Below are 26831 nucleotides of genomic sequence, written 5' to 3' on the forward strand. Positions count from 1 at the left end.
AGATATTAGGATCTAATTTGACAATGGACAGTCTTATTTTACACTGAACCCTTACAGACTAAAAAGACTTTAATCCGATCTGTCTGTACAGGATGACACCCAGATGTTCAGAAGTGAAGGGACAGTGACTAACCCACTCTACCACACCTTCCTGTTACTTATTCACCATCTGGAAAAGTTTACTACCAAAACAATTTCACTGTTTCAATATGTTAACGTTGCAACATTTGTAGATTTTTCACTTACATTGCTTTTGACAGAAAATTGGATTTTATAGGAAATATTGGAAGCAATTGCACAGATTATAGGAAGAAAATTATGGTGATTTGGCAACTCTGGATCTGGAAGGCTTTGTAAGTATTATTATATTATCACTGCTACAATCTGTGGTAGACTGATGTGCCAAAGTTCCTAAGAGTTTTATTAAATGAGTAATATGTAATTTTTGTGAGAAAGTACTCAACAAACATTTATTTGCAAGCTCACAATTTCCTTTCTTTGGCCTCCTTGTCTCGAGAGACAATGGATAAGTGCCTGGAGGTGGTCAGTGGTTTGTGGAGCAGCGCCTGGAGTGGTTATAAAGGCCAATTCTAGAGCGACAGACTCTTCCACAGGTGCTGCAGATAAAATTGGCTGTCGGGGCTGTTACACAGTTGGCTCTCCCCTTGCGCTTCTGTCTTTTTTCCTGCCAACAGCTAAGTCTCTTCGACTCGCCACTCTTTAGCCCCGCCTTTATGGCTGCCTGCCAGCTCTGGCGATCGCTGGCAACTGACTCCCACGACTTGTGATCAATGTCACAGGACGTCATGTCGCGTTTGCAGACGTCTTTAAAGCGGAGACATGGACGGCCGGTAGGTCTGAAACCAGTGATGAGCTCGCTGTACAATGTATCCTTGGGGATCCTGCCATCTTCCATGCGGTTCACATGGCCAAGCCATCTCAAGCGCCGCTGGCTCAGTAGGGTGTATATGCTGGCGATGTTGGCCACCTCGAGGACTTCTGTGTTGGAGATACGGTACTGTCACCTGATGCCAAGGATTCTCCGGAGGCAGCAAAGATGGAACGAATTGAGACGTCGCTCTTGGCTGACATACGTTGTCCAGGCCTCGCTGCCGTAGAGCAAGCTACTGAGGACACAGGCTTGATACACTCGGACTTTTGTGTTCGCCATTTTCCCACACTCTCTTGGCCTGTCTGGACATAGCAGTGGAAGCCTTTCCCATGCACTTGTTGATTTCTGCATCGAGAGACAGGTTACTAGTGATAGTTGAGCCTAGGTAGGTGAACTCTTGAGCCACTTCCAGAGCGTGGTCGCCGATATTGATGGATGGAGCATTTCTGACGTCCTGTCCCATGATGTTCGTTTTCTTGAGGTTGACGGTTAGGCCAAATTCGTTGCAGGCAGCCGCAATCCTGTCGATGAGTCTCTGCAGACACTCTTCTATGTGGGATGTTAATGCAGCATCGTCGGCAAAGAGGAGTTCCCTGATGAGGACTTTCCATACTTTGGTCTTCGCTCTAAGACGGGCAAGGTTGAACAACCTGCCACCTGATCTTGTGTGGAGGAAAATTCCTTCTTCTGAAGACTTGAACGCATGTGAGAGCAGCAGGGAGAAAAAGATCCCAAACAGTGTAGGTGCGAGAACATAGCCCTGTTTCACGCCACTCAGGATAGGAAAGGGGTCTGATGAGGCGCCGCTATGCTGAATTGTGCCTTTCATATTGTCATGGAATGAGGTGATGATACTTAGTAGCTTTGGTGGACATCCGATCTTTTCTAGTAGTCTGAAGAGACCACGTCTGCTGACGAGGTCAAAGGCTTTGGTGAGATCAATGAAAGCAACGTAGAGGGGCATCTGTTGTTCCCGGCATTTCTCCTGTAGCTGGCGAAGGGAGAACAGCATGTCAATGGTGGATCTCTTTGCTCGAAAGCCACACTGTGCCTCAGGGTAGACATACTCAGCCAGCTTCTGGAGCCTGTTTAAAGCGACTCGAGCGAAGATTTTCCCCACTATGCTGAGCAGGGAGATTCCACGGTCGTTGTTGCAGTCACCCTGGTCACCCTTGTTCTTATAGAGGGTGATGATATTGGCATCGTGCATGTCCTGTGGTACTGCTCCCTCGTCCTAGCACAGGCAAAGCAGTTCATAGAGTGCTGAGAGTATTGCAGACTTAGCACTCTTAATTATTTCAGGGGTAATGCCGTCCTTCCCAGGGGCTTTTCCGCTGGCTAGAGAATCAATGGCATCACTGAGTTCCGATTTTGTTGGCTGTACGTTAAGCTCATCCATGACTGGCAGAGACTGGGCTGCATTGAGGGCAGTCTCAGTGACAACATTTTCCCTGGAGTACAGTTCTAGGTAGTGCTCCACCCAGCGGTCCATTTGCTTGCATTGGTCAGTGATTGTGTCCCCTGATTTAGATTGAAGGGGGGCGATCTTCTTGATGGTTGGCCCAAAAGCTGTCTTAATGCCATCACACATTTCTCTGATGTTTCCGGTGTCAGAGGCCAGCCGAATATGACTGCATAGGCGTTGCCAGTAGTCATTTGCGCAGCGCCTGGCTGTTCTTTGTGCAGCGCTTCTGGCTGCTTTAAGTGCTACGGATATATTGATGTAAATCACATAAAAATGAGCAGCATTATGTCACTTCTATATAACCACCATAGCTCCCAGCTTCTGTACCTTCTTTTTCTCCCACCTGACCCGGTGTTCAAACAACAAAGACAGTGTGCCAAGCAAAACACCATGCCTCAATTATATTCATTACCATCCCCTTCTGTACTGAAGGCAGTGATCTTCTTGTACTTACTGGGGTACAATACCACAATTACCAACATGTACATGCCCAGGCAGTAACGGTAGCAATTTGACCAGGCAGTTTTACACAGCTGAGCCCAATCCTGTTCTCATCCAATGTGCACGCATGCGCACTTTCTAGCAGGTGTCATTGAATACTGACCAATTGCAAAAAGCTGCGCCTGTCTTTCCCTCCTTAGCACTTGAGCACAAAGCTCAAATACCAGGTAATCAGAACACAGAGACAAGCCATTTGGCCCACCCAGTCCGTGTATATATGCTCTATATGCGCAGTACTCCTATTCCCATGTACCTGCCCTGTTCCCATATCCCTTTCTTCGTCTTTCATTCAAGCATCTATCTAACCTATCCTTAAATGTTCATATGGTTTTAGCTGCAATCATGAACTCCGATAGGTCATTCTGCACCCTCACAACCCAAGTTTCTCCTGCTCTCTAAACTAAATCTCTTACATTTATGTTCCTCCATACCACCACCGCCACCCCCTCCCCCATTCTAGATTGCTCAGTCACTGGAAACATTCTGTTTTCATCTACTTTGTCACATCTCTTCATAATTTTAAACATCAAGTCTACCCATAATCTCCTGTATTCTAAAACAGTGCCAATTTTTCAAGTCTTTCTTTGCATCTCCAGGCATCACCCTAGTGAATCTGTATTGATGCAGTCTTACAGGAGTCAGCTTTGCTTAGTTGGTAGTCCTCTTGCGTTTGAGTTCGAAGGTTGTAGGTTTGAGTCCCCAAGGTCTTTGAGAATATAATCTCGGCTAATACTCCACTGCATTATGGAGGGAATGGCTGTCTTTCAGATGAGATATTAAATGTCTGCCCTCTCAGGTGGTTGTAAAAGATCCCACTGCACTATTTTTTATGGAAGGGGAGGGGTGTCCTCCCCAGTGTCCTGGCCAATATTGATCCCTCAACATCACTAAAGACTGATTATTTGGTCATGATCACAATGCTGTTTGTGGGACCTTGGTGTGTGCAAATTGTCATGTTTTCTATATTATAACAGTGGCTCACACTTCAAAGGTAATTTGTGGCTGTAAAACAATTCGGGAAGTCCAGATGTGGTGCAAGTCTTTTCTTTCATTGCCCTGACTTGAGATCAGTTATGGCATCAAATGTCCCACATTGAACCTGGTACTTTTGTGGACGAGGGGTGTGAGTGGGGTTTCATAATCCTTTTAAGAGTTTAATCCATCAGAGGAGCCCTGCCAGTGATGTAAGGGTGCAAAGCGATTGAAAAACTGTGCAACACGCAAAGGGTTAAAGCAGGGATTCGCACCAATCAACAAGCAGGAGGGGCGGAGTTGTACTGCAAACAGGGGGAAAAAAGAATGAACAGGAATCCTCTCCAGGCTTCAGACATTGCACAGTAATGAATGAAATACAGGTTTAAAACTTGATGACTACAGTACTGTGAGCGCTCCATGTGCAAAGTGGAACAAGGTAACCAGACAGAGAGAAACCAGCAGCTAATTCACAGCTTTGTGTGGGATGAAAAAGTAGTTTGCACTCGTACAGTTACTGAGTGATTCGCAGTTTCAGATGCAGTATAAATATAAATTATAGTTAAACACTTCGCTTGTTGCCAGATTAAAACAATCAAACATTCAAATCTCGGAAAGAACCATTTTGACCAAGGCTTTGCAAAGATGTATAAATAATATTTCGTAAAGTTCAGACGTTTATTCTTTACAATCGTTTCTATATTACCGAGTTGGATTTCCAAGCCAAGGTCTGTTAGAAATCGTGAAAGTTTATGCGGCTTCAGACAGTTTTAGTTTATTCCTAATGAACTTCAGTAATTATCCGACAAAATATTTACAGAAAAGGGACATTTCATTATAACTTACCATTTATCTGTCAGTAATTGTTTTAAGCACGTTTGCATTCATATAGTTTGTTAAAATAAACATGAGGTTTTGATTTAATCCCCCCCCCCTTCTTATTTTGCCGTAACTGCAGCAGAGTGTGGAAGTGGACAAGTCAGGACATGTACTGTGAGGGGGGAATGGACCAGGAAAAACTCACTTCTCTTTATAACCTACAGGGGACTCCGGTGTTCGAGATGATGCTGGGTGTGAGGTGGACTTTTTAATGTCTCTGAAAGCTTAGATCCAGACTCTGATTGATTGATTTATGGAATAGGTGGAGGAGATTTAATTTCACTACACTTGACAAGCAATGTGCTTCCAATGGGTAGATGAATAGGAAGACTTAGTGCCTTTTACTGAGTTACACATGCTTCCTATACATTTGGTGGGACATCATTGCCTTACAGAATTCTGAAGCAATTAAGATGTGCTTGTCCAGTGCGGTATGGAAAGTGATGAGTGGTTTTCGCTCTACCCAAATCAATTCTAATCTTCCTGCCCTTTGAAACAGGAACTGAGGCGGGGGGAGCACATAAAATGGCAAGAGGCAGCGTGCCCGACATTGCCCTAGCTCTGTGCCATTTTGTCCGCAGGAAGTCTCCCGCCGCATACTGGCAGTCTCCTAACAGATTCGGTGGTGGTGGTGTGTCCCTCCTTTGAGGGCAATCCCTGGCCCCCAGAGGGACTCCCAGCACTGATGGCTGTTTCCGCCCCTCCGCCCGCCCCCCCATCGTCCCCATCGCCGGGGCCTGCCTGACTGGCCCAATGACCCCAACCCTACTTAGCTGCGTCCCAGGATCTTCTTCTTTGGCACTACAAGCCTGCAACACAGGCAATGGCCACCACTCCCTGTGACACTGCCAATACTGTAGAGCTGCTGGCCCTCCTATTGGCTGGCAGCTGCAGTGGTGGAAGCTCGTCCCTTTAAGGAATGGCATCCTCGACAGTGGGCAGTTAATTGGCTGTCCGCCATGAAATTGCAACAGGCATCCGACGGAGGGCGAGGCGGGTTCTCCCCTTCACTTTATGGCCTGCCACCAGGACCCCCTTCACTGGAATAAAATCCCACCCAAAGTGTTTAACAACTTGCATTTATATAGCACCTTTTAACATAGTAACATATCCCAAGGCGCTTCATGGGAGCGTTATGCCACAATTTTACACCAAGTCATTTAACCAAATATTAGGGGGTGACCAGGAACCTGGTCAGAGAGACGTGTTAAGAAGCATCTTAAAAGGAGGAGAGAGAGGGAGAGGGTTGGGAAGGAAATTACAGAACTCTGGGTCCAGACAGTTGAAAACATAGCCGCCAGTGGTGGAGTGCTTAAAATCAGGGATGTGCAAGAGGCCAATATTGGTGGAGCGCAGAAATCTCGGTTGTAGGGCTGGGTGAGGACTTGTCCTATTCACAGTGGCGCAGTGGTTAGCACCGCAGCCTCACAGCTCCAGCGACCCGGGTTCAATTCTGGGTACTGCCTGTGTGGAGTTTGCAAGTTCTCCCTGTGTCTGCGTGGGTTTTCTCCGGGTGCTCCGGTTTCCTCCCACAAGCCAAAAGACTTGCAGGTTGGTAGGTAAATTGGCCATTATAAATTGCCCCTAGTATAGGTAGGTGGTAGGGAAATGTAGGGACAGGTGGGGATGTGGTAGGAATGTGGGATTCGTGTAGGATTAGTATAAATGGGTGGTTGATAGTCGGCACAGACTCGGTGGGCCGAAGGGCCTGTTTCAGTGCTGTATCTCTAAACTAAACTTTCCAGCGCCTGGGTCATTCACCTTCTGTACCTAAAAGCTGGGGCAGATATGTGAGTGCCCTGTACTCAGATCACCAGCAATGATGCCAGCAGGCAGAGGTTAACGTGGGCCTGAACAATCTGGTGCATTGGCACAGCCCTTATGCTGCCTTGCCTCGTTCATTTCTGCTTGTCTTGGTGCGATGCCAAAGTTAGACTTTATTTTGCATTGGCTGTTCGTTGCCTCACTTCACTTGCTGCATGATTCGAGGCATGAGATCAGTGTGAGCTTGAAGTCCCTCTTTCAGCATTTTAAAAATTCATTCAAGGGATGTGGGCGTCGATGACTAGGCCAGCATTATTGACCATCCCTAATTGTCCTTGAGAAGGTGGTGATGCGCTGCCTTCCTGAACTACTGCAGTCCATGTGGGGTAGGTACATCCACAGTGCTGTTAGGAACGGTGATATAGTTCCAAATCAGGATGGTGTGTGGCTTGGAGGGGAACTTGCAGGTGGTGGTGTTCCCACGCATTTGCTACCCTTGTCTAGGTGATGGAGGTCATGGGTTTGGAAGGTGCTGTGTAAGGAGCCTTGGAGCGTTACTGCAGTGCATCTTGGAGATGGTACACACTGCTGCCACTGTGCGTCAATGGTGAAGGGAGTGAATGTTTGTGGATGGGGTGCCAGTCAAGTGGGCTGCTTTGTCCTGGATTGTGTCTTGACTGTTGTTGGAACTGCACCCATCCAGGCAAGTGGAGAGTATTCCATCACACTCCTGACTTGTGCCTTGTAGGTAGTGGACAGGCTTTGGGGAGTCAGGAAGTGAGTTATTCGCCGCAGGATTCCTAGCCTCTAACCTGCTGTTGTAGCCACGGTATTTATATGACTACTCCAGTTCAGTTTCTGGTCAATGGTAACTCCCAAGATGTTGGTAGTGGGGGATTCAGTGATCGCAATGTCATTGAATGTCAAAGGGGAGATGGTTAGATTCTTTCTTGTTGGAGATGGTCGTTGCCCAGCACGAATGTTACTTGCCGTTTATCAGCCCAAGCCTGGATAATTCTCCAGGTCTTGCTGCATTTCTACACGGACTGCTTCAGTATCTGAGGAGTCGTGAATGGTGCTGAACATTGTGCCATCATCAGCGAACATCCCTACATCTGACCTTATGTCTGAAGGAAGGTCATTGATGAAGCAGCTGAAGATGGTTGGGCCTAGGACACTACCCTGAGGAACTCCTCTGAGGAGCTGAGATGATTGACCTCCAACAACCACAACCATCTTCCTTTACGCTAGGTATGACTCCAACCAGTGGAGAGTTTTCCCCCTGATTCCCATTGACTTCAGTTTTGCTAGGGCTCCTTGATGCCATACTCGGTCAAATGCTGCCTTGATGTCAAGGGCAGTCACTCTCACCTTACCTCTTGAGTTCAGCTCTTTTTTCCATGTTTGAACCAAGGCTGTAATGAGGTCAGGAGCTGAGTGGCCCTGGTGGAACCCAAACTGAGCGTTACTGAGCAGATTATTGCTAAGCAAGTGCCGCTTGATGGCACTGTCGATGACACCTTCCATCACTTTACTGATGATTGAGAGTAGACTGATGGGGTGGTGATTGGCCAGGTTGGACTTGTCCTGCTTTTTGTGTACAGGACATACCTGGGTAATCTTCCACATTGCAGGGTAGATGCCAGTGTTGTAGCTGTACTGGAAAAGCTTGGCTAGGGGCACGGCAAGTTCTGGAGCACAGACCTACAGTACGATTGCCGGATTATTGTCAGGGCCCATAGCCTTTGCAGTATCCAGTGCCTTCAGTCGTTTCTTGATATCATGCAGAGTGAATCGAATTGGCTGAAGTCTGGCATCTGTGATGCTGGGGACTTCAGGAGGAGGCCGAGATGGATCATCAACACAGCACTTCTAGCTGAAGGTTGTTGCAAATGCTTCAGCCTTATCTTTCGAACTGATGTGCTGGGCTTCCTCATCATTGAGGATGGGGATATTTATGGAGCCACCTCCTCCTGTTAGTTGTTTAATTGTCCACCACCATTCACAACTGCGTGTGGCAGGACTGCAGAGCTTAGATCTGATCTGTTGGTTATGGGATCGCTTAACTCTGTCTATCACATGCTGTTTACGCTGTTTGGCATGCAAGTAGTCCTGGGTTGTAGCTTCACCAGGTTGACATCTGATTTTGAGGTATGCCTGGTGCTGCTCCTAGCATGCCCTCCAGCACTCTTCATTGAACCAGTGTTGGTCTCCTGGCTTGATGGTAACAGTAGAGTGGGGAATATGCCAGGCCATGAGGTTACAGATTGTGGATGAGTACAATTCTGCTGCTGCTGATGGCCCACAGCGCCTCATGGATGCCCAGTTTTGCATTGCTAGATCTGTTCGAAATCTATCCCATTTAGCACAGCGGTAGTGCCACACAACACGATGGAGGGTATCCTCAATGTGAAGGCGGGACTTTATCCACAAGGACTATGCGGTGGTCACTCCTACCATTACTGTCATGGACAGATGCATCAGCAACAGGCAGATCGGTGAGGATGAGGTCAAGTATGTTTTTCCCTCTTCTTGGTTCCCTCACCACCTACTGCAGACCCAGTCCAGTGGCTATGTCCTTTAGGGCTCGGCCTTTAGTGGTGCTACCGAGCCACTCTTGGTGATGGACATTGAAGTCCCCCACACAGAGTACATTCTATGCCCTTGCCACCCTCAGTGCTTCCTCCAAGTGCTGTTCAACATGGAGGAGTACTGATTCATCAGCTGAGGGAGGGCGGTAGGTGGTAATCAGCAGGAGCTTTCCTTGCCCATGTTTGAGTTGATGCCATGAGACTTCATGGGTCTGGAGTTGGTGTTGAGGCATCCCAGGGCAACTCCCTCCCGACTGTATACCACTGTGCCGCCACCTCTGCCAGTGGGACAGGACATACCCAGGGATGGTGATGGCAGTGTCTGGGACATTGTAAGGTATGATTGATTCAGTGAGTATGTCAGGCTGTTGCTTGACTAGTCTGTGGGACAGCTCTCCCAACTTTGGCACAAGCCCCCAGTTGTTAGTTAGGAGGACTTTGCAGGGTCGACAGGGCTGGGTTTGTGTTGTCGATTCCAGTGCCTAGGTCGATGCCCGGTGGTCCGTCCAGTTTCATTCTTTATTGACTTTGTAGCAGTTAGATACAACTGAGTGGCTTGCTAGGCCATTTCAGAGGGCGTTTAAGAGTTAACATTGCTGTAGGTCTGGAGTCACATGTTGGCCAGCAGATTTCCTTTCCTAAAGGACATTAGTGAACCAGATGGGTTTTTACAACAATCGACAATAGTTGCATGGCTATTATTAGACTAACTTTTAATTCCAGATTTATGAATTGAATTCAAATTCCACCTTCTGTTGTGGTGGGATTTGAAGCCATGTTTCCCTGGGTCTCTGGGTTACTAGTCCAGTGACAATATCACTACAACATGGCCTCCCCACATGCTATGCTGCTGCTCCAGACTGACCCTGATGGTGACGTAGTGGTAATGTTACTGGACTAATAATCTGGAGGCCCTGACTTATGCTATGGGGACATGAGTTCAAATCCCACACTGGCAGCTGCTGGAATTTAAATTCAATTAATTGATAAAAATCTGAAATTAAAATCTAGTCTCAGTAATGGTGACCATGAAACTACTGTTTTTTTGTAAAAGCCCATCTGGTTCATTAATGTCCTGCCTTTAAGGAAATAAATTTTCTGTTCTTGCCTCGTCTGGCCTACATGTGACTCCAGTCCCACAGCGATGTAATTGACTGTTAACTGCCTTCAAAGGCCTAGCAAGCCACTCAGTTGGACTGCTACAGTTCAAGAAGGGCAAGGGCAACAGATGCTGGCCTTGCCAGTGACGCTCACATCCCATGAAAAAATTTAAGAAAACCTGCTGTTGCTGATGTCTTGTTCCAGCTTCAACACAAGCAGGTAAATATTTTCTATTTTTTTTTTATTCATTCATGGGATGTGGGTGACGCTGGCCAGCATTTATTGTCCATCCCTAATTGCCCTTGAGAAGGTGGTGGTGAGCTGCCTTCTAGAACCGCTACAGTCCATTTGGGGTAGGTACACCCACAGTGCTGTTAGGAAGGGAGTCATTCCTTTTTATTGACTTCGTAGCGGTTAGGTACAACTGAGTGGCTTGCTAGGCCATTTCAGAGGGCATGTAAGAGTTAATCACTATATCTTTGATGCAAGCACTGTCTTGTTTTCAACTTCCTCCATGGCCTCACACCCTCCCTATCTCTGTAATCTTCTCCAGCCCCATAAACCTGCGCGATATCTGCACTCATCTAATTCTGGCCTCTTGAGAGCAACCTAATTTTAATCACTCCACCATTGCTGACCATGCCTTCAGTTGCTTAGGCCCTAAGCTCTGGAATTCCCTCCCTAGACCTCTCTGCCTCTTTATCTCTCTCTCTTCCTCTTTATCTCTCTCTCTTCCTTTAAGACCCTCCTTAAAACCTACCTGTTCTGACCTAATATCTCCTTATTTGGCTCAGTGTCATACTTGTTTTATAAAGCTCCTGTGAAGCACCCTGGGATATTTTATTGAGCGCTATTTAAATATAAGTTGTTGTCCTAGTTGTAACTATGAGTGTGATTCAGCTGGATGGCAAGCCCCCATCATGTCAAGACCATGACGCTTGGGCAATTTTAACTCCTGGACCTCATCTGCATTGGGCCACTGAGTCTCCCGGCCAAATCTTATGGTAAGCGGTAGCTGGCCGGCGGGTGGGAGCAGAATTTTGGGCTACAGGAAACCGCCATAGGAACCCAAAGAAACGGTGTCTGACACTTAGAAGGGATGAGGAGGCAGGGATTGGGAGGGCATCGCGGTCAGTGGAGGCGACAGGAAGCACTGGATAAGGACAGCTCAAGGTTAAAAGAAGACTTGCATTTGTATAGTGCCTTTCACGACCACTGGACGTCCCACAGTGCTTTACAGTCAATGATGTACTTTTGAACTATAGGCTAGAATTTTACTCTCATTGGATGGGAGCCATCCACCGACTGAAAAGTCAGTAGCAACCTCGCCTCCGCTTGGCCTGAGGATCCAGTCTGGATTTTACGGTCCCCAGGCCCTTAATTGGTCGGAGGCGGGACTTCATCATATGCCAGCAGTTCTTAGTCCCAGCAGCGCCACCAGGAGCGGTGGCCACTGCTGGGACTGCAACCCAGCTTTGAGAACACGGAAGAGGAAGGACGACCCTGGGAAAAGGTACGTTTTTTGGGGCCTCGCCGAGGATGATCGGTCAGGCCCCGGCGAGGCAAGAGTGGTCGAACGGGGGGACGGGGAGGCATCCTGGGGGTGGTTGGGGCATCGGGGGTGACCCTCTGTCGGGCACAGAGTGCCTGATCAGGAGGGGGCCGCACCCCAGGCCGTCAAAAAGCCGTCTCCTTTTAAGAGGTGGCTTTTCTCGGGCCTGGGCCTCCTGCCTGCCAACGGTAAAATCCCAGTGGTGGCGGGTGGAGGCCCTTAAGTGGCTGCTAACTGGCCACTTAAGGGCCTTGATTGGCCTGGGGCATGCCGGCTGGTTTTTGCCGCTGCCGCCCCACGTAAAGTGGCGCCGGAGGTGGGAGCGGGTTGGGAAGGGCCCCCTGAGCCTCCCACTCCATTTCACCCCGCCCCCCCCCCCACCACCATCCTGCACTTTGGGGGTGGCGTAGAATTCCAGCCATAGTCACTGTTTTATTGCAGGAAACATGGCAGCTAATTTGTGCAAAGCAAACTCCCACAAACTGCAATGTGATAATGATCAGATAATCATTTTTTATGTTGTTGATTGAGGGATTGGCCAGCACACCAGGGATAACTCCCCTGTTCTTCTTCGAAATAGTGCCATGGGATCTTTTATGCCCCCCTGAGCGGGTAGACCTAGGTTTAACATCTCATCCGAAAGACAGCGCCCCTTGACAGCGTGGAACTCCCTCAGTACTGCACTGGAGTGTCAGCCTAGATTGTTGTGCTGGAATGGTACTTGAACCCACAACCTTGAGACTCAGATGAGAATACTATCAACTGAGCCACAGCTGATGTATCCCTGCTCCTCCTGGCTCTCAAGGAAACAGCAAAAAATTAAAATTGGATTTATTTTTTGGGTTTTCTTGCCCCCTGATCTGTTTGCCAACTGGTTCAACACTAGATTCTTAGTTAAAATTGTGTTGGAGACTTAATTGTGTCATTTTGGCCCACTTTATATCTATTCGTGGGACCCCCTTCCCTGCCTGTGGCGAGCACTTCGGCGAATTCCGGAAGGTACGTGGTTAAAATAGCGGCAGGCAGAAGCATAATGGGAATGCAGTGCTAAAAACGCTGCTGCTGTTTTAACCTCCTAGAAATCATAGAAAGTTTATGGCACAGAAAGAGGCCATTTGGCCCATTGTGTCTGTGCCCTGTCCCACGCCGTCCCTGTCAGGTGGGCAGAGTTAAAATTGAGCTGAAGGTGGCTGCAGCAAGGCAAGAAACAAATTGTTTGGAGCACACCCATTCCTGTTCTGAAATCACAATGTGACCACATACATGAAGTAGACAAAGCCAAGAAAAACATGACACATAAAAGAAATGCTACACCTTGTTGTAAAAGCTATATAACAAAACAAGGTCTTCTGATACAAGTTCGAATTGTTTTTCAAAACAGTTAGGACTCCAACACAAGCAAATTTTGAATTCCATCTTAGATTTTATTTTGGCTTAATTTCTAAATGCAACTAGGATGATGCCAGCAATGTGATTCTCAGAGACTTGAAATATTGGGACTATTTCCATTGGAGCAGGGAAGGCCAAGAGGAGATTTAATAGCGTTTTTTAAAATATGGAGGGTTTTGTTAGGATAAATTACTTGAATTTAAATTCCACCAGCTGCTGTGGTCGGATTTGAACCTGTGTTCCCAGGGCATCAGAAAAATTCTGTAGCACGCTATAGCTTGTAATCTGAGAACTGCACAATAAAGGCAACTTGGGTTTACGTAAAGATTTTGAGGAAAACCTATTTTAAAAACAACCGAAGTAATAAATTGAAGAACCAAAAAGACAGAATGAGGAAGTGAAGGGATAATTTTTGTTGAGAAGTTGCCAGTGTTTATTCTTTGTGCTGAACTTGATGGAGTTGGTACACAAAACATTTACGTGAGCTCTCCCTTAGCCTTTACAGAGTGAGTTTTCATGCTGAAACCTTACAGTGATGAATTTCACTGGATGCTCTCCCCACTGCTTTTATTTTTTAAAAAAAGCAAAGTGATGAACTTTTCTGTACAAGTGTTCTTTAGATCTTCAAAAATTACAGAGCGATCACCTTTTCCTAACTCCACTCCCCTTGTCTTTAGGAGCTTTATGAAACACAGTGCCCTTGCCTATAAAAACAAATCCTGCAGTGATGAAGCTTAGTGCATATTTTCTCATGTTCTTAAAAACAAAACTATCAGTGAAGGCAAAGATTGGTCGAGTTAAAGGCTACTGGTTACACAGGATTGGTAACTAAGTTTCCCCTCTTAACCAATGTCACTTTGAGCATGCCACCAGCAAGTGTGCAAGATAACCTTGGAGGAGATGCTCATTCCCATGGGGCAGACACTCATTCCCATGGGGGAGGATGCCGAGCTTTTACTTGAACCATAGCAGTACAGGTGAGATCAGAATCTCACCAAGGTAGGGGGATACTCCGACCTGCATAGTGCCCAGTGATGCTGCACATTGGTGCTTCAATAAAGTGCACCTATATATGAATGAAATAAAAACCTGCACTTTACTAAAAAGTAAGATAGTTGCACAGAAAATAGAGTCGCATTTGACCAATTGCCAAATGTACATGAAAATTGATGTGTTTGATTTGCAGGCTGAGCATCCTGATTAGTTCTTGGATATTAGGAAGGAGCGTTGGAAATGGAACCAAGATTGGAGCTTCTTGTTTTCTTTTCTCTGGTATGTGTTGTTCTAGTACAAAAACTTGTCACATTAGAGACTGAATGTTGTTGTAGGCTGGAAGGCTGATCATTCAGCTCAGGGACTCAGTGGCACACTAACTGCAAAGACCAGGTACTTTCCCAGGTACCATGTAGCACTGGTCAGGTGGCCTCCAGTGCTTAATCCTCCTACCCCTTGCTACCCTAGGTGGCAGTGAAAATTGTTTTGAAGACTGGCCTTTTACTGTCCACTTTTGTTTGGACTGAACACTTTCGGATCATCCAATTCCAGATTAATGAATAAAGATCTGCACCAGGAATGTCACCTTTTCTGTCCTCTCCATGGCTGCTGAGTGATTCCAGCATTTCCCGGTTTTCTTTCAGTGACTATAGCCCTGATGTTAACCCCAGCAACACTGTGTATGGGGGAAGGGGTGGTTAAACCGACAGCTGGACACTACCTGCTACCTTCTCGAAGAGTTCACAACCCCCTTCTCGGCCATTTCAACTCCTGTGTTTCCCAGGGCGTCTAGACCACATGCAGGTTGGGGTGGGGGATGAGGGATCCCCTAAATCTTTAAACACTTAGGTTTGAATTACACCATTGGACCCTGACCTCGGGTGGGAGTCAGTGCAGGGAAAATAAAATGAAACATAGGAGATAAAAGGCTTGAGCATCAGGCCTGAGTTTTTTTTTGGGAGGGGGGGGTTGGCAGTGAGTGGTGGGGAGCAGATTGCTGCCTATTTTAGTCTTTACACACTGCGCTTATGTTCCAGGAGCTCTAGAGTTTCTCCTCTCCAATCGAAAACATGAGCCCCAATTTTAATGAAATGGCCTTTCTATCAAAAGGAACATTCCTGAACCTCTTCTGGCTGCAATCCTGCTTGGTGCCAGCTGCCGGCGGCTCCATCGGCATGGGCGCTTCACACAACTTACAACGTTGTGGTACAAATTGGACCCCAACATTTAAATATTTGTGAAGGCTGCCTGTGGAGTGTGGACTTGATGCTCCCAAAACCACAGGATTTAAAATTGGGGAGGGTGCATGGGGCGTCACTTTGTGGAACTCCTGAACTTAGCATCCAGCTGGCATTTTGACTTCACCCCCCCACCCCCCAACATTTCTACCACGCTGGTAGGGTTAAAATCAGGTCAAGGGTTTCATTGGATATGGACCTTTGAATCATTACTAAAGTATTCCACTGGGGCTGGAAATAAAATACCCACAAGGGTTGCTCCTGGCCTGAGTTGTGAAACTTACTAAGTTGATCCCAGGAGCAGCTGGTATGTGTTGGCCCATGCAGTCTATTTGTGTACTGCTCTGTTCACAAGCTTTTAATCTAGTGGGATCTTGTGACTGTTGCTCCTATTTCACGTCTCATGTCAGATACCAATGCTAGATGTTTTAGTAATTGGAGCTGTCATCACCATCAAGGAATTGTTTTACTCTTGTTTGCTTTGTCTCCGTGTAAAATCATAAAACAACATTAAAAAAAAAGTAATGATCTGACTCATGATTCTGAAGTGTACTGGCTTTGAGCCAAGGACATACCTGTACAATAGTATAACAGCCATAATTTAGTCTTTCTGACTCCTTTAGCCTCTCGGTATTTTCACCAACCTGAGGGATTGCCGGGAGAATGAGTTTTGGGATGTCGATGGAAATTGCAAATTTTGTAAAGAGTGTGGACCTGGAATGGAACTGTCAAAGGTATGGAATTGCAGAACAAGCCAGCAATGAGTCCACTTAATATGAGGACACTTTCCAACTACTAACAATGCCTGATGGGACCTGATGACTTGAGATAGGGAAAATATAACAAAACAACAGTCATGAAAGCATAACAAGTTCGCATTTCAGTGTTGCTTTTAAGGAAGCAGTTCACAAAGGAAGACAAATGCAGACAATGGGCAGTATTTTATGCTCTATACCTGTGGCGAGTTTGGAGGGGGGAGGGCACTTAATCGGGCAGGATGGTGGTGGATGGGGACCCTGCCACCTTCCCACCTCCACCCTGATTAAGTCTGTAGCGAGAAGGCCCATTGACGGCCTTACTGCCCCACCACCATTGAGGCCCTTGAGGAGCAATTAATGCCCAATTAAGGGCCTCTTCCCACTGCCACTGGTATTACCCCAGCGGTGGGCGGGCCGTTTGCCATGCGGGGAGCACCACATGCAAACCCATGCGGGGTTGCTTGTGGTCTCCCGGGGTTCGGGGCGGGGGGGTGGTGGTGGTCATCCTTTGGGAAAACTCACTGAGTTTCTGTCCGTTAATGTCAAAGGACAGAAAATGGCAGGCAATGCAGTTGCAATTTTGTGAAATGCCTCCCTCCATGTGTGAGGCCTCTGCCAGTGACTTGGGGCTCCAGATAAAAACAGGATCAGGCTAGGCTTTTGATGACTTTACCATCTAATTGTCAGCCAAGACTTACTGTCCAGCCTTGCACAAAATGGCTACTTTAGCAAGATACTGAACGGCAGTCAGTGCTCATGGATCTATCTTCCACCATGAGCCATCACCCCTAATAAGAAAGGGGAGAAAAAATGGTGAAATGGTTGGGGGGGTGGGGGGGGTGGCAATAACTTTGTGTACTTTATTACTATCTATTGTACTTCATGTGGAGGGATTGGGAACACTGGATGGGTAGTTCTGAGTTCCAATCAGGTTCCTTTGCTCAGTTGAGAGCACAAGTCTGAGAACAAGAAGATTACCTCTGACCCACATTCCCTTCGACAGTGCTTGCTCGTGGGAGCGTGGAAATACCCTTCGCGTTGCAGGGCTCCTTATCTGGAGGCTTACTAAATTGATGATTCTTGATATTATTCTTGCAGGACTGTGGTTTTGGAGTTGGTGCTGGTGCACAGTGTGTGATCTGCAGACCTAACAGGTACAAGGACAGCTGGGGACAGCAGAAATGCAAATTGTGCCTCTCTTGTGTGCTTGTGAATCGGGTTCAGGAAAAGAACTGCACAGTTTCTAGTAACGCTGAGTGTGGGCAGTGCTTTCCAGGGTAAGTGTGAGGACTGAGACTGTCATCCTCTTCTTCGAGGTTTATTTTCCCTCTGTTCATTAATGTTAACAAAAAGGATGATGTAATCCATTTTATACTTAGCAGCTTTTTCACTAACATCAAACAGAGGAAAATGTATCTCCTGAACTATTAACCGGTTTGGATTAGGAAGCATTATGAATCATACAGGCTGTTTGTTTTCCATATAACAAGTGCGTAACCATTACATTGGACTTATTTCTAGGTAGTAATCTCATATAATTGAGAGAGTGCATATATTATTTATTTTTTTAAAATTGTAGTTAACCAAGTGAGGAGCGCCAGACAGTTCTGCAGAACAGAACTCCCTTCCAATTTGGGCACACAATCTCAGTTTCAAGGACTCCCCAGGTCAGGTTTCACACAGCCAGCTGCAGAGTAAGGCTCCTGTGCACTGTCCCAACAATAGAGCTGGGAGTGGAGGAGTTGTTCAGGTTGTTACATAAATGTGTTCATGAAAACGTTTTCTGTCTGTTATCTTTAGCAAAATCATAAATACATTTTTTTTGGAACTTCCTCAGAAAGTTGTTTTTCTCTCCCAATCTCCAGGCTTTTAAAACTCTAGGATAGTGTTACTAATCACCACTCCTTGATTAATCTTATATTCTATCTATTTCAGCCTAGCTAGAGCCACTGTGCAATGGACCTTGGTCGTTTCCTGAGGTTTTTCAGTTAAATCTTTTTTTTGCTGTTTTGCAGATTTTATAGGAAGACCCGGCTTGGAGGATTACAGGACACAGAGTGCATTCCCTGCACAGATCCAGCTCCTCCCACTGAACCTCAGTGTAAGTGACAGCTTCTCTCTGCATGTCTCATACAGAGCTGGAGAACATGCATAATCCCCTGTGCTGTGGGAAACTTTCCAAGGGGTTGTGGAGTGAAGTGGTGCATGGGGTTTGGGGTGAGGGGGTTGGCTTGCCAACTCTGGTTGGTCATATTTCTGGAGGTTTCATTGCATTGCAACCAAATGTCCCGCCGCCATCTTCCCGCCATTGGTCGACCAACACACCCATCCTCGTGACACACTGCCTTCCCGTGCCAACTGGATAGCAAAAAGTCTCTTAATTACACGACTGCAGGATACATGACTTTTTAATCCCGTCTGCAATATTATTATAAGTCATAAATGTTCAAAGACTTTTCAATTGCTATGATTTTTCTCCTTGGTCGCTAATAGCAGTGTTCCGGAGATTAATCTTCAATTCCTAGTTGGTAACCCTAATGTAGGTTGGCAACACTGTGGTGTGCTGTATAACATTAGGCCACTAGTTCCATGCCGACAATTCCTTCACATAGCAGGCTTCTGATTTCACCTTCCTAATACAGGACAGTGTCAAAGAAAGGTCAGGTCATTTCCCCACAGGGAGCAAGTGAAAACTGCGACCATATGTTTTGCAATGACTATTAATAGAGAGGTACTGGCAGTGAGCTGGGAACAGGTTGTACATCCATTCTCTCATCCAGGGATGGTACATGGGGCAGAAAAAAACAAAAAATTATATATTTTAAACAGATAACATTGGTATAGACAGAAAATATTTCTTGCAGTTATCTTTTTGAAGCCTTTTTTTGCCAAAATGGAAATTTAGAATCGCATTGCTTCTGAACTGTGTTCTTTAAGGGTATTGATGTCACAGAAGAGTAAGATTATAAAATCCACAGTATGGTATATTAAATAGTTAACCAACATCTTTCTCAGATGACTTGAGCTTCGTGCCATCCTAATCCATAAATAATGATCAAATGAGGTTAAAGGGTAGTTCATCATGTAGTCGGGAATCATGTTCCGCCTCTCTGCTGTTCAACATAGAACACGGGTCCTGAGTGGTGTGTCTGAAAATGCAGGGAGTAAGATTTCATGTGATATCTAATGTTCAACATGATTATTCCAGAATGAAATTGTATGCATGGTGAGATGTCTGCTTCTCTTAGACCGCAGTATCAATTACACAATTTTAAATTACATGTCTTTACAGGCAGTAATCAAACCCTATGTGTAAGGATATGAGCACTTTTTCATAAAAAAAAGTAAATAGGATTCCCCAACCCCCACCCTCCACCACCCCAGCTGTAAGGATGGATAGATTGCCTGACCACCCCCACCAGGCACCTCTAACCAGTCACTTGGAGATACGTAAGAGCAGCTGCATGATCTTGCTCCGAAATTGGTAAGACCTGATTTTAGAGTTTCCGAAGTGTGAACGAAACTGACTTGAAAACGATCCTCAGTGGGTAAATGTATGGAGTAGTACCAAACCTTAGCAGAAAGGCTCATTATTCAGTCCCTGGTCTGTACCGGGTTAACGTGGAGCTCAGCGGAATCTGCAGTGGCCATGCTATAATTGTCTTCTGGTAAGGGAAGGAAGAATTGGGCAGACATCCCACTCATAATTACTTTACAGTGGCTGTTGGCATGGAGTCTGCACCGGGCCAATTCTGTGACCCGTACTCCAGTTGAGCCGGCTACAGTCTCATTGAATTTACCCATGTGTTTGTGGGTGAGGATTAAGGAAAGGATTCAATTCGACAGTAATGCCTACCACTTCCACCCTCTACCCCAACCCCCCTTCAAGGTAATGTAAGATAAAAGCAAAATACTGCGGATAGTGGAAATCTGAAATAAAAACAAGAAATGCTGGAAATACTCAGCAGGTCTGGCAGCATCTGTGGAGAGAGAAGCAGAGTTAACGTTTCAGGTCAGTGACCCTTCTTCGGAACTGGCAAATATTAGAAATGTCAAAGGTTATAAGCAAGTAAAGTGGGGGTTAGGCAAGAGATAACAAAGGAGAAGGTGCAGATTGGACCAGGCCACAGAATAGCAAAGGCAAACAATATGTTAACGGTGTGTTGAAAGACAAAGCATTCGTACAGATAGGGTGTTAACGGACTGAATATTGAACAGCAGCAAGTACAACATGAAAAAAAAAGTGGGTAAGCAAACTGAACGAACTAAGATGAAATGAAATAAACATACAAAAAAAATGTTAAAAAATGTAAAAAAAGAAAAAATAACTAAAAATAAAAGTAAAATGGGTGGCCCGTCATGCTCTGAAATTATTGAACTCAATGTTCAATCCGGCGGGCTGTAGTGTGCCTCATCAGTAAATGAGATGCTGTTCCTCGAGCTTGCGTTGATGTTCACTGGAACACTGCAGCAATCTTAGGATAGAGATGTGTGAGCACGAAGCAGGGGGGAGTGTTGAAATGGCCAGCAACCGGAAGCTCAGGGTCCTGCTTGCGGACTGAGCGGAGGTGTTCCGCAAAGCGGTCACCCAGTCTGCGTTTGGTCTCCCCAATGTAGAGGAGACCACATTGTGAGCAGCGAATACAGTATACTACATTGAAAGAAGTACAAGTAAATCGCTGCTTCACCTGAAAGGAGTGTTTGGGTCCTGGGATAGTGAGGAGAGAGGAGGTAAATGGGCAGGTATTACACCTCCTGCGATTGCAGGGGAAGGTGCCATGGGAAGGGGATGAGGTGGCGGGGGTAATGGAGGAGTAGACCAGGGAGTCGCGGAGGTAACGATCCCTTCGGAATGCTGACAGGTGAAGGGAGGGGAAGATGCGTTTGGTCGTGGCATCACGCTGGAGGTGGTGGAAATGGCGGAGGATGATCCTTTGGATATGGAGGCTGATGGGGTGGACAGTGAGGACAAGGGGAACCCTGTCACGGTTCTGGGAGGGAGGGAAAGGGGTGAGGGTAGAGGTGCGGGAAATGGGCCGGACACGGTTGAGGGCCCTGTCAACAACAGTGGGGGGGAATCCTCGATTGAGGAAAAAGGAAGACATATCAGAAGCGCTGTCATGAAAGGTTGCATCATCAGAGCAAATGCGTCGGAGATGGAGAAACTGGTAGAATGGAATGGAGACCTTGCAGGAGGCAGGGTGTGAAGAAGTGTAGTTGAGGTAGCTGTGGGAGTCGGTGGGCTTATAATGGATATTAGTAGACAACCTATCCCCAGAGATGGAGACAGAGAAGTCAACGAAGGGAAGTGTCAGAGATGGACCATGTAAAGGTGAGAGAAGGGTGGAAATTGGAAGCAAAGTTGATAAAGTTTTCCAGTTTGGGGTGGGAGCAGGAAACGGCACCGAATCAGTCATCAATGTACCGGAAACAAAGTTGGGGGAGGGGGCCTGAGTAGGACTGGAACAAAGAATGCTCGACATATCCCACAAAAAGACAGGCATAACTGGGACCCATGCGGGTACCCATAGCAACACCTTTTACTTGAAGGAAGTGAGTGGAGTTGAAGGAGAAGTTGTTCAATATGAGAACAAGTTCAGCCAGGCGGAGGAGGGTGGTGGTAGATGGGGACTGGTTGGGCCTCTGTTCAAGGAAGAAGTGGAGAGCCCTCAAACCATCCTGGTGGAGGACGGAGGTGTAGAGGTAATGTAAGATGCTGACATCCATTGAACTGATCAACCATGGTGCATCACCAGCTCAGTCGAAGGCTGAGAAAATTGACGAATAAAAAGTCTGCAATTGGATTTCTCACAGTTTCCCCTCTGTCTGTTTCACAGGCATCTCCAGAACAAATGTGGTGAGGGTCCTGAGCTCTGGGGCTCCTCCCTATGACACTGCCCTCGTAGCTGTTGTCTGTAGTGCTCTGACGACTGTCCTGCTGGCAGCCCTGCTCCTCTGTTTCATCTACTGCAGACAGCTGATCACAGAAAAGCAGAACAATGGTAATCAAAGTTAATCACTCAGTGTTTGCGCTCACTGCAAGTTATATGTACTAAAGTCAGCTATGACTCAGTGGTTGCACTCTTACCACTGAGTCAGTTCCTCATAAGTCCCAAATAGACTATCTTGTGTGCTTTTCCTCATCCTAAATTCTTCACTGTATTGGTCAAGATTTACTGCACTGTCTTGTTATGCATTAGTTCCCAGGATCTCTAAGCAGTCAGCCCCTCTTCCCATCCTTTACAATCTATAGGGAATTAAACCCCAAGCTTGGTATTGCCTGCTCACTATACTTCTTGTTTTATTTTGCTTTCTTTCCTACTCCTTTTAAGCCCTTAGCAGTGCACAACAATGACTACACTTCAAATCTATTTCATTGCCTGTCAAGCATTGTGAGGCATCCAGAGGTTGTGAAGGCGTTCTATAAATGCCAGTCTTTTTTTTCCCTTTGTTCTGCACTGAGCCACATTCTTTCACCTAAGCTTCTCAATAATAATAAAAAAAAACTTTCCATCTGATACAGCACATTGGAACTTCAGCAGAATGCATCATGCTGTTCCACTGCACATGAGTTGATTCATACAAATGCTTTACCTTTCAGGACACCTGAGACCCCCGGTGGCTGAGAGAGCCAGAGTGGAATCTTCATCTTCTGAAGGACAGTTGGATGGCACTGAAGGTTTGATTAAACACTGTCAGACGACCAGTGCTGACAAGAATGCAGCACAACCTGCAGGTAAGAGAAGCCCATCATAAGAACATCAGGAGTCAGCCGTGCGGCCCCCTGGAGTCTGCTGTGCTATTCAACAAGCTGATCTTCTGTTTCAACTCTGCTTTCATGCACTATCCCTATATCCCTTGATTCTGTTAATGACCAAAAATCTATCGCTCTCAACCTTGAATATATCCAAAAACTGAGCATCCACAGCTCTCTGGGGTAGAGAATTCCTAAGATTCACAATCCTCTGAGTGAAGAAAATTCTCCTTGTGTCAATCCTAAAAGGTTGACCCTTGAGACAGGGGAAATAATCTCTTAGCATCTACCTGATGAAGCCCTTTAAGAATTGTATATGTTTCAGTGAGATCATTTATTAATCTGTCTATGACAACAGTCAGAATATCTTATTGCAATACATATATAGAAAATCATAACAAAAACAAGAAATGCTGGATTCACTCAGCAGGTCTGGCAGCATCTGTGGAAAGAGAAGCAGAGTTAACGTTTCGGGTCAGTGACCCTTCTTCGGAACTGACAAATATTAGAAAAGTCACAGATTATAAACAAGTGAGGTGGGGGTTGGGCAAGAGATAACAAAGGAGAAGGTGCAGATTGGACCAGGCCACATAGCTGACCAAAAGGTCACGGAGCAAAGGCAAACAATATGTTAATGGTGTGTTGAAAGACAAAGCATTAGTACAGATTAGGTGTGAATATACTGAATATTGAACAGCAGCAAGTGCAAACCTGAAGAAAAACAACCTGAAAAAAAGTGTGTAAGCAAACTGAACAAACTAAGATGAAATGAAATAAATGCAAAAAAAGATTGTAAAAAATGTAAAAAGGAATGTAAAAAAAAAGGAAGAAAAAATAACTAAAAATGAAAGTAAAGTGGGGGGCTGTCATATAGAAAATCATAGTTAGGCACTATACAACATAACAGCCCCTGAAATTATATTGTGGGATACTAGTGTACAAACACTTTATGCTTGTGTGGAATTCCTCTCTCTGCTATTTTAGTGGAGGTCTTCATATATTTAATATAACGTATTAACGAAAGAAAGAATTTTACATTTATCTAGATCCTGATCATGTTCCCAGGATGTCCAAAGCATTTCACAACCAATTGCTTACACACAATCATCATCACTAGGGAAAAAGTACTGAGCAAACTATTGGAATTGAAGGCAGACAAGTCCCCAGGGCCTGATGGCCTACATCCTAGGGTCTTAAAGGAAGTGGCAGCGGAGATAGTGGATCCATTGGTTATAATATTCCAAAATTCCCTGGATGCGGGAAAGGTTCCAGTGAATTGGAACAAATTCAAAAAGGGAGGGAGGCAGAAAGTAGGAAACTATAGACCAGTTAGTTTAACATCTGTCATTGGGAAATTGTTAGAATCCATTATTAAGGAAGTAATAACAGGACATTTAGAAAGTCAAAACGCAATCCATCAGAGCCAGCATGGTTTTGTGAAGGGTAAATCATGTTTGATTAATTTGCTAGAGTTCTTCGAAGCTGTAACAAGCAACGTGGATAATGGGGATCCTGTAGATGTAGTATATCTGGACTTCCGGAAGGCATTTGATAAGGTGCCGCACAAAAGGTTAATACACAAGATAAGATCACATGGGGTTAGGGGCAATTTATTAGCTTGGATAGAGGATTGGCTAACCAACAGAAAACAGAGAGTCAGGATAAATGGGTCTTTTTCTGGCTGGCAAGATGTAACTAATGGGGTGCCACAGGGTTTGTTCCTTGGGCCCCAACTATTTACAATCTATATTAATGACTTGGATGCAGGGAAAGAAGGTACTATAGCCAAATTTGCAGATGACACTAAAATAGGTGGGATAGTAAGTTGTAATAAAGAAATAAGAAATTTACAAGTGGATATGGATAGGTTAGGTGAATGGGCCAAAATTTGGCAGATGGAGTTTAATGTGGATAGGTGTGAGGTTATCCATTTTGGTCGGAAGAATAGAAAGGCAAATTATTATCTAAATGGAGAGAAACTTTAGAATGCTTCGGTGCAGAGGGATCTGGGTGTCCTCGTGCATGATTCGCTGAAAACTAGTATGCAGGTACAGCAGGTGATAAGGAAGGCAAATGAAATTTTGGCATTTATTGCTAAAGGAATAGTGGATAAAAGTAGGGAAGTGTTGCTGCAACTGTACAAGGCATTAGTGAGACTGCACCTGGAGTATTGCATACAGTTCTGGTCCCCTTACTTGAGGAGGGATGTAATTGCATTGGAGGCAGTTCAGAGGAGGTTCACTAGATTGATTCCAGAGATGAGGGGTTTGTCTTATGAAGAGAGATTGAGCAGCTTAGGCCTTTACTCTCTAGAGTTTAGAAGAATGAGAGGAGATCTAATTGAGGTATATAAGATGATTAAGGGGATTGACAAAGAGACGTAAAGAGGATGTGGGGCAATCTCGAACGAGAAGTCATAGTTTTAGGTTAAGGGGGAGCAGATTTGAAACAGAGATGAGGAGAAATTACTTCTCTCAAAGGGTCGTGAGTCTGTGGAATTCACTACCCCAGAGTGCGGTGGATGCCGGGACATTGAGTAAATTTAAGGAGGAGATAGACAGATTTTTAATTTGTAATGGGTTGAAGGGTTATGGAGAACGGGCAGGAAAGTGGAGTTGAGGCCGAGATGAGATCAACTATGATCGTATTGAATGGCGGAGCAGGCTCGAGGGGCTGAATTGCCTGCTCCTGCTCCTAGTTCTTATGTTCTTATGTTTATGTTCCTATAAACAAATGTGACAATTAATTTGTGCACAGCAAGGACCCACAAACAGCAAATGAGATAAATGACCAGTTAATTGGCCTTTGGTGATGTTAGTTCAACAAAGGGCTTTTGGTCAGGACTCGAGAAGATCTCCCCGCTCTTCAAAGTAACTCAATGGAGTCTTTAACATCCATCAGAACATTGGTTATTGGCTCATTCAAAGTCTGGCACCTCCAAAGGTTTTTATTCAGTCTTAGGATGTGAGTGTTTCTGGAAAGGCCAGCAATTATTACCCATCCCTAATTGCCCTTGAGCAGGTGGTGGTGAGCCACCTACAACTGAGTGGCTTTCTGGGCCATTTCAGAGGGCAGTTAAGAGTTGACGACATTGCTGTGGGTCTGGAGTTACATGTGGGCCAGACCAGGTAAGGACGGCAGATTTCCTTCCCTGAAGGATATTCGTGAAACAGATGGGTTTTGACCTCAATTGATGACAGTTTCATGGTCACCATTACTGAGACTAGCTTCCAATGCCAGATTTTTAAAAAATTAATTAATTGAATTTAAATTCCATGGTGGGATTTGAACCCATGTACCCCAGGGCATTAGCTGGGCCTCTGGATTACCAGCTCAGTGACATTACCACTATGCAATTGTCTTCCCTCAGTGCTACACTGGAGTTTCAGTCTAAATATGAGCTCAACAATTCTAGAGTGGTATTTGAAACTCCAGCCTTCTCCCTCAGAGGTGAAATATACTGTGAAATGCACCATGTTGACACTTGGTAGGTTTAACTAATAACTAATAGATATCCTGTGGCATTGCTCATTGATGTATAGACGTTTGGCATTTATTAATTTCTCTTGAGATGTTGGAGTATATTACACAATATTGCACTGAAATTGTAAGACTAAGTTCCGAGCTTGGATTCTCACTCAATGGGAGGACAGATCAGAGAATCAGAAATTGAGGTCAGCATATTTAATTTATGGTCCTCCCCAATTTTTTAACCATGAAAATAAATGTCTGGAAAGACAAGATAGGGTTCTTGCATTTTGGGATTCATGTGTGGAAGTGCAAATCTCACAAAAATATGAACTTTTCTTTGTATTTATAAAACTTATCCTTTGCGGTAAAATCTTGTCCCAGGAATAGGCCAAATCCCAGGCCTGCAAGCTTGCTCACTCTTAATTTTGATCCACTTCTGACCTTAGCCACAGAATCAAGTCAAAACAAAAAATGCTGGAACACTCTGCAGGTTAGGCTGTAGCTGTAAAGA

At 45.4% G+C, this 26831-nt stretch overlaps 1 protein-coding gene and 1 long non-coding RNA gene across 3 annotated transcripts in view; one reads left to right on the forward strand and one right to left on the reverse strand.

Annotated features, from left to right (window-relative positions):
- LOC137377529 (uncharacterized) overlaps positions 1-4719 on the reverse strand; it is a 148276-nt gene extending 143557 nt beyond the window's left edge. The window contains exon 1 of the long non-coding RNA XR_010976434.1: positions 4677-4719. This is a non-coding gene — a long non-coding RNA (uncharacterized lncRNA). The remainder of the gene's footprint in view (positions 1-4676) is intronic.
- The window catches only part of eda2r (ectodysplasin A2 receptor), a 49414-nt gene continuing 26734 nt past the window's right edge, over positions 4152-26831 (forward strand). For both annotated transcript variants that reach the window (XR_010976433.1, XM_068047217.1), the window contains exons 1-7: positions 4152-4269; positions 14293-14378; positions 15961-16071; positions 17194-17372; positions 18111-18196; positions 21933-22097; positions 22697-22831. Coding sequence is in view for 1 of the 2 variants with exons in the window: in XM_068047217.1 (XP_067903318.1) it covers positions 14340-14378; positions 15961-16071; positions 17194-17372; positions 18111-18196; positions 21933-22097; positions 22697-22831 (715 nt within the window). In the remaining variant the exon portion in view is untranslated. The remainder of the gene's footprint in view (positions 4270-14292; positions 14379-15960; positions 16072-17193; positions 17373-18110; positions 18197-21932; positions 22098-22696; positions 22832-26831) is intronic.

The sequence above is a fragment of the Heterodontus francisci genome, chromosome 15 (assembly GCF_036365525.1).
Source record: "Heterodontus francisci isolate sHetFra1 chromosome 15, sHetFra1.hap1, whole genome shotgun sequence".
Lineage (NCBI taxonomy): Eukaryota > Metazoa > Chordata > Chondrichthyes > Heterodontiformes > Heterodontidae > Heterodontus > Heterodontus francisci.